General features: G+C 41.8%; 1 protein-coding gene across 1 annotated transcript in view; it reads right to left on the bottom strand.

The window, feature by feature from the left end:
• Nucleotides 1–371: 371 nt before the first annotated feature.
• Nucleotides 372–8209, bottom strand: part of LOC133019884 (protein turtle homolog B-like) — a 107289-nt gene continuing 99451 nt past the window's right edge. Inside the window, exons 19-21 of the mRNA XM_061086472.1 lie at nt 5453–7087; nt 1052–1179; nt 372–586 (exon numbers count right to left, since the gene is read on the bottom strand). Of these exons, the coding sequence (XP_060942455.1) occupies nt 372–586; nt 1052–1179; nt 5453–7087 (1978 nt within the window). The remainder of the gene's footprint in view (nt 587–1051; nt 1180–5452; nt 7088–8209) is intronic.

The raw sequence follows: 8209 nt of genomic DNA, 5'->3' as shown, positions 1-8209 counted from the left end.
GCATCCCAGTCAGTCAAAAACAATCCGAACCTGAACAAGCACTTTAATCTGTGATGCTAGTTTAATTGGCCACTGCTGCAGTTTTGTTGGCAAATCATTGATCAAAATTAATAAAATTTTGGTCATTGAGAGGAATTCTTGATCTGATTTATGATTTGAAGTCATCACAGATTAGTAAAAATGCTTAAACATGCAGACTGAACTGACCAAGGGCTGAGTCAGAATATACTGAATAATGCAATTTAGTGCTATTCCCCTTTATATATAATAAATTGCAAAGACTTTTTGATTTTTGTTTCAACTGATCATTAGCTAGTGTTAATTTTGAATGGGGGCGTATTGCATGGTTGTGACCTTGTCCTTTAAGACTTTCAGAGGAGAGTGGCATGGTCTAGGTCTATGTTGTCCATGCTAGCCAAAATAGCCTTCTGGTCCTCCCGTGTTGGGCGGCGGTACAGCAGAGCAGAAAAGCGAGTGTATGGGTCATGGAAGATGGGCCGTTTCCTCTTCTTGCGGAGGTAGAGAGCTTCTTCGGGCTGGAGTACCTGAGAGGTGTAGGCCTGCTGGGTCTGAGAGGTGGAGACACCTGCAGGAGGGGAGATGAATGGCAGATCAAACACGCAGCCCACAAAGATGTATGTGATGACAACATGACGTAAGTATGTATAGTCTTACAAACCGTACTGCCTACATTGCAATGTGAAACCAAAACAAACCGATTAAAATTTAAGTGATGAATTCATTCACTATTGTGTGTCTGAAAGGCATTTAAATGGTGATGTGCCGGCTTAGTTTAGAGAAACTGAACAACATCCGTGAGTACAAGTGTTTAAACTGAACAAAACCAGATTCATCCCAGTAAAGCAATTAGTCACTAAAATCTCTAGTGTATATCAATGTGTGGCTTCCCTTTGTCGGACCCTATAAATCGTGGTACATGCATCCATTGTAGTTAACAAAAAGCAGAATATAACGTGTTAAAAAAGCATTTTTTTGTAGCCATTGTGATGAAGCTAGTTTAAAGAAATGCAATAAAGAAGACGATTCAAACCTTCTTTTTTTCTGCTCTTGGAGTTATTGTTGTTCATTGTCATCTTTTTAGTCTTTCTAATACGTTGGTATCTCAGTGCATCAACCCTCTCAGACCCCGAAAGGCCTCTCAGTGCACCTCGACGTTTTCTGGATAAAGAAGAGAGAGAGGGGAAAACAGGTAACTCCAGGCCAGAATTAGTCAGTGGACTGTGTTTTTGCACTACGGAGTGCAAAAACAACAACCCCTGCACCACTCGTGCTTAGCCACAGGTGCAGCACATTGCACAGGATCAATGTTGAACACTTTAAGAGCTGTACTCTGAAATCAAGCAGAACGTTTTTTCAAGATTTCAGGAACAATTGTGATAAGTTCTACTATAGCCACAACCTAGTACCTCATCTGGATTTACCAACATTTATGTTTAGGTAAACTATTAATATGTAATGATTCAAGAATATAGTTCATAAATCCAGATGTTACATTAAATCATACACCTTCAAATGCATTGCCCCTTCAGGGATATCTATGGCATTTTTGCTGAATTTGATCCAAACCATTTTGAAAGAAAAGGACATATTACATGATTCCTGAAACCACTGATTTGTGTCGTAGTGTAGATCAGGACAGTGAGTAACGTTTTTGAGAAGGTACAACATTTACAAAGACTTGCACTGTTGGTTTGAGAGGGAAATGCTGCAAAATTTGCCAGTATTTTGAACAAAATGTAAGGAAGTATTTTCAGTTGATGACATATTTGCCATAGTCTTTTGAAAACAAATCTGTCCAGCTCTGAAAACAACAGATGCAAATGTTTCCTTGGTGTGAAGTGTATATTTCTCAGCTGCTCATGACTGCATCCTACGACCTCGCTCCCATTCATGGAGGTGCTTATGAGTTGGCAGCCCAGAGATTTCTGCCACAAACAGACACTTGGTTCTCTCAAGGCACAGAAAACAATTAGCATTACAGAGAGGCCATCATCCCACCGTGGCTGCAGAGAGAAACCGAATTTCATTAGTAGAGGGGAAGAATCACAGCTGAGCAACAAAGCATCATCAATGTGTATTCATAGACATGGATACTGTCTACAATGGGCTTCACCATGCTGACAGGGGGAGAGATGGCGGGAGGGGAAAATGACTACTCGGGAACAGTCACATAATGAAAAATAAGCCAAAGAAAAGCGAAGCACTAGGACAACAAATGTAACAAGAATTAATCAATATAATTGTTTCTTTTTTTTGAAACGGAAGAGCAATATTTAGCGATGGCATGCATGGCAGTTTGCACATGGAACACGACTTTAAAGGGGAATACATTCAAAAGCACTTCATCGGGCAGTTTACTGAACACAAGGGGGTTTTCGGCCCCCAACCCTCCCCTGTGTGCTCCTGCCTGCAAGCCCTCTGCAAAATATTTGTTCCTTAGGATAAAAAAAAGTGCATGGGCCATTTTGGGAGGACACTTGCTTCATATGTTAGTAAGAACTGTTCTGCAGTCCAAACTTGCAAGTGCAATTCTAGTAGATGTACTTCGAGTAGATGCTTTGATTCATGCTACAGATGCTTTATACAGGATATTAAGGCCATGTGTCCACCAGAACTCTTTAAATGATTTTGGCTTAACAGATGCTTGCGGAAAGCGCTGGTCACAGCTTCTGCTCTTACTTCGTAGCTATTCAAAACCTGCAAGGAATCTGGTGCATTTCTCTTGAAAGCTGGATTATTTTTGTAACTTCTTGAAACAGATGTGCTGACATCTTTGTCCATGCTAAGCTGTTATCACTGCCAGGAACATGCAACAGCATTTCAGCTGAACTGTTAATGCAAACAAAGAGCTGTAAATGATGGCTTCCAGTGGACACACAGCTTAAGGTAACATCATAACGCCAATCTTACAAAATATTTCTTGGAGATAGGAGTCCAAAATATTTTCAGTCGGTGTCATATTACAGTAAAGTAAGCATCTGTAATACATAAATGGCAGAATGTGTCACGCTTGAGGAGAGTGCTAAAGGTGCTTTCACAAAGTGAAAGATACATTTGTTTCATAAATACACTGTATGACTAACCTTAGTGGTACAAAAGTGACACAATATGTTAGTTATGGTCATGCCTTAGATAAGCATATCTGCTTTTTCATAATGAAAATCAACATTGCCTGGATGTAAATTAAAATATTTGGCTACATGTGTGGCCATCCGATGGACTTCACTATTGTTTTTTTTTACAAAGGAATTAATTAGTGTTACAATAAATGTAATCTTTATCATGACTATTTGCTAGCAACTGGCCGACAGCCATAGAGCAGGTCTTCCAAGCCTGTACTTGGTACATCTTCAGGGAAGAGGATGTCAGAAGTTTTGGATGAGCTTGATGTATGTTTAACATCTTGATTGATGTTGGGTCCAAATAATGAGACCCTAAGCAGCATTAGGATATATGAAATGAAATGGGACTGTTAGTTTTGACATGTACAAGTCCTAAGTCTACAACAATGACCTTAGCTTTGGATGTGAAGTTGGTGGGAAAGTCAACCACTAGCAATTCAACAGTGGAGGTGGAAGAAGGATCACTATTCCACAGAGGCTGTTTGGAGCAGAGAGTTGAGTAGGTAGTAGTATGTCAAACAAATCCGATTGCACAGGGCTGGTGTGGTGGAAGGAGGCAGACATAGTGAACTAAAGCAGAAGCAAGTGGAGTGGGGATCTTAAGCCACCACATTTCAGCATTCAGCTGAACAATAAGATATTTTGGCAGTGCACAAAAGGCATTTGCACCAGTAATATCTGAAAAATGTTTTACCTACCAATAACCTACCTTTGTTGATGATTTTAAGAACAGTGAACTAATAAACAAATAAATACTTAAATAAATAGAAATTTTAAACTGGTTTGAGTCTGATGATATTGCTGTTTCTGACATATGTTTCAACTAGAGGTAGATTAATCTGTATTGATGTATTGTCGTTAACAACATAAAAGGTTGCATGTGACTATGGTCAGTTAGCAAACCACTCAAGCATGAAATCATGTTGGTGATACATCTCTGACCTAATAAATTAACTAATAGATGATATATGCATCAGTCAGAATGCATAATGTACTGAAGACTGCAGAACTTAAAATGCATATAGCCACTTTGAGAAAAGGAAAAAGGAATAAACTGAAATGAACTACACGTGTTGTCTGAAGGAAGGAACAAATGAAACGAAGACTCAAGGTCTTGTATTCCCCTTTAAAGGACGAGGTGATCAAAAAAGTCCCACCTGCTAACCCCCCCCTTTCAGACATGGATCCAACCCTTACCTATTGCGGTGTAGAGGACCTGGTCACAACAACGCTGCCCAGATAGCTGAGATCAATCAAAAACAAAGCAGGTAAGACTCCAGGAGCCATCAAGAACCACCATACTGCCCCTAATTTATAATGATGGAAACATTGCAGTACATGAGAAGCGGACAGGCCCTGTGACACACTTTCCCGACAACCTTTCCTTCGTAGTCAGACCTGGGGGAGTCCTGGGGGCAATTAAAGAGGTTGGGGCGAGGAAGGTTACAGAAAGGGAAGGGTAAGGAGGGTAGGAAAAAATCTGAAGGCAAGGGAGAATTGGTCATGCAGTCAGGTTACTAAGGCCGAGGATGGGCCGCAGGGCCTGCCAAGATGGACTCTTCTTAAAGCATCCTTCTGCATGATAAAGGCATCTTCAAAGGCTTGGAGCTAGACATAAACATGATTGTTTTTTATGGGGAATCAGTAGGATGAATATTATGGGATTCCTCCTGTTAGGTGAAAGCGAGGTAACGCATGATACAGATGGAAAAACAGGGACCCTCTGGTGATATCTGCAGATTCCCAGGCTTTTAGGGGCTTGTGCCAAACACATTTCACGCTACAATGACAGTAGTATTTTCATGTGGATTGACTGTAGCCCAAAAAGGTCTGAAATGTAATCTGTGAAGCAAATGCATTTTCTTGTCAAGCCAATTTGTTGCACAATCTATATTTGTTGTGTGCACTGGAAAATGCTTTGTATTCTTGCAAAGCGATCATTTCGGAACAATGCTTCACAGATGCAGTGGATGAATATCTCTTAATTTAAGATCTGACATGAAAAGCAGCATTGACCAAATTGAAACTGAACTGAAAACTTCCAGACCTTATCAAATGAATCATCACAGCAAAATGGTTTTCCCTTAACCATAGAGTTTTCATTTTTCATATAAAAGTGTTAACAAATGAAAAAAGCAAAAACTAAGCTATCAAAGTAATTTGCCACAGAGATGATTCTTAAAAAAAGGGATGGATATTAAACAGCACTCCAGTAACCAAAATGCCACAGCAAATTCACAAATCAAAGCATTATGGGTTGGAGCAGATGGATCAAATTGAATCCCTCTCTGCATGCCTAATGCACCTACCCTGAAGCTGACAACTGGGATGGAGAGGGCTCAGATGGAAGAATCTCCTCCTCAGTCCTCCTATGAGATGGCATCTGCCCAAACATGTTGCTGCTTTCCATAGGGGGTGACGGGGACTGGGAAGGTGGGTAGCTGGTTGCAGAGGTGGCAAAGGCCATGTGAGAACGGTAGCTGGGGCTTGCCCTCCTGCTACCCTGGCCTTGGGCAGGTGAAGAGGAAGGGGAAGATCTCCTTGAGAAGCTGGCTGTGGAAGGAGGGAGGAGGGTAATCTCAGACATCACTGGGGGTATGGGAGGTTGGACAATGTTGGGACGTGGCCTGGGACGGACTACAATCTCTGGGGAGCCCTCATGAGAGCTAAATGGGCTTTGTGTAAGTGGTGAGAGTCGAGAGGGCTGGAGAACCACCTGATGCATGCCAGAATCCATCCTACGAGCCTGTCTGGGACTAAAACGAGGGGTGGGTTCAAACCATCGAGTGTCCAGGCTACTGAATGTGCTCGGGATAATGTGGGCCATTGGATCGATGTAAGGCAAAACTGGCACACCCATACCGTGGCTTGTGTGTCTTAGCTGCCCTAAATGTGCCTCTTGCATAGCTAAATGCTTGGCTGGGGAGCCACGAGGCTTGGCCCTACTGGGAGACTTTCTTGAGTGGCTCCTTGGGGCCACCAGTGGGAGGGCGCCTGGGTAAGTGGGCATTGGGAGGGAGGAAGGCTGGAAAGCACTAAGGGGAAGAACGTGAGGTGGAGGAGGGTACGGGGAATCGTGGCGGAGTTGCAAAGGGTGATGAGGGGGAAAAATGAATTGGGGTCCCTCCAGACTTGCAAAGGTGAAATCCAGCCCCTGCCAAATTTCCGGTGAACGAGAGGAAGTGGTGAGTGTCAGAGGAAGTGGGAAACCAGACACAGCATATTGTGAGAAATCACCCTCCCCAATTTCTTCAGGAATCATTGGGTGACCAAAGGGACCTTCAGCAAGATATGGAGGGGAGGACATGACAGAGCTGAGAGGGCTGGTATCAGGCATGTAAAAAGGTGGTGGGGGCTCATGATCCCCAGGAGGGCCGAGATAGCCGTAGAAAGCCCTATGATGGAGAGAGCCTCGGATCTGCCCGCTGGCCTGGAGTCGACTGCTCTCCATGATGGTCATACCTTCGAAGGGCCTGTGGAAACGAGGGCTGTAGGCTGGAGGTTGCAGATAGGATTCCTGACTGGAGATGGGGGAAATCTGATGTGGCCGAAGGGGGGCCATTACTGGTGGCAGAGGCCTGGGATCGTCATTCTCTTCATCTGACTGTCGGAATTCAGGATAGAGGTCTGATTCCTCCACAAAAGGGAAGCCCTCAATTCGCCTGGGCTTAACAGACATTTCTGCATCATTGGGATCAATGACGAATCGTCCATCTGGGCCTCTACTGATGAGTTCAATGGGTGTTGTTGCTTCAGCTTCATGCTTCATGCTGTACTTCTTGCTTGTTATTGCTCTTTTGGTCTTCATGTATAAAGACAATTCCTCCTTCTTCCCGGGAATTGGGGGTGGTTTCTTCCCACGCTGGTCATGACTATCCTCAGATGATTCTGACAGGGATGCCTTAGAGTGAGGGCTCTCAGGGCTCATCTTTCCTGAAGACGACCTAGGAAAAACAATAAAGAAGAGATCATTTATTTTATACGAGTGCTCTACAATGTCACTGAATTAGCCGAAGAAAAGTCCAGCTACATTTAAATAAAAATGACAACACATCCAGGCATACAAGCTTTAAAAGCCAGGCGTAAGTGAGTTGTACTTTGAATAACCCTCTTGATCATAATACATTAACAAATATGTCCAGCAAAATATGTTGCCTGTTAATTTCCAGTCTGTTCAATGCAAAATAACTTTATTAATTTTCATTGTTTTGAAAATAAACATTGAATTATGAATAGGACATTACAAGGAGTAAATCTCAGTTTTTCTTACCAACTGGACAACTTAACCTATGCTTCAGTCAGGGATGTGCACACATGGATGGAATATAAAATTCTCTATGAAACACCAAATTGATCAGTGTGAATGTATAATGTTAAATATGAATTCTATAACTTTACAAAGAAGTGGGAAAAACTGAAAACAACAGGTTTGTTCATACCCACACTCATGCCCTCTGTCAAGGCTCTATCAAACAGCCGTTAGGTCATTGTAGTTAATGATTGTACTGCAGATTTGATACAACTTTCACTCTCGCTATGTTAAGAGAAAAGCATATTGACAGCAAAAAATGTTTATTCATTATGGCTTTGTACTACAGTGTATTTAATTTGACAACATATCTTTTGTAGTTATTGTAAGATTTACAATCAAAAACTCAACAAATCTGCTGCAAGACTGTGTGTGTGATTGATTCGAGTAGATTGACAGTGAACTGACTCACTTTGATTCAGTTGCAAAATCCTGATTAGTTACAATGAAATGTTTCTAACTTTGCTTTGCCCAATTCAGTAAGAGTAGCTCTAGGTAAAAAAAAAAAAAAAATCAAACTAAATGCATTTTAATGTGTTATATAGTAAAGCTGATAGTGAGAAATACTGTGTTTGTTTCAAGAAATACTACCGAAGAGATGTGTCTCCTTGTGTGTGGCACAAATTTTAGTAAACGTTGAAAATGCCACTCTCCATTGTGTTAGAAAAGACAGACTCAGACTCAGTTGCATGGGAAGGAAATATCCATTAGCTTTAAATTGATTTGCGAGTAAAGCTTGGGATTTGAGCAACACTGC

The sequence above is a fragment of the Limanda limanda genome, chromosome 14 (genome assembly GCF_963576545.1).
Source record: "Limanda limanda chromosome 14, fLimLim1.1, whole genome shotgun sequence".
NCBI classification, from domain to species: domain Eukaryota; kingdom Metazoa; phylum Chordata; class Actinopteri; order Pleuronectiformes; family Pleuronectidae; genus Limanda; species Limanda limanda.
This window is presented reverse-complemented; position numbering and strand designations above follow the sequence as displayed.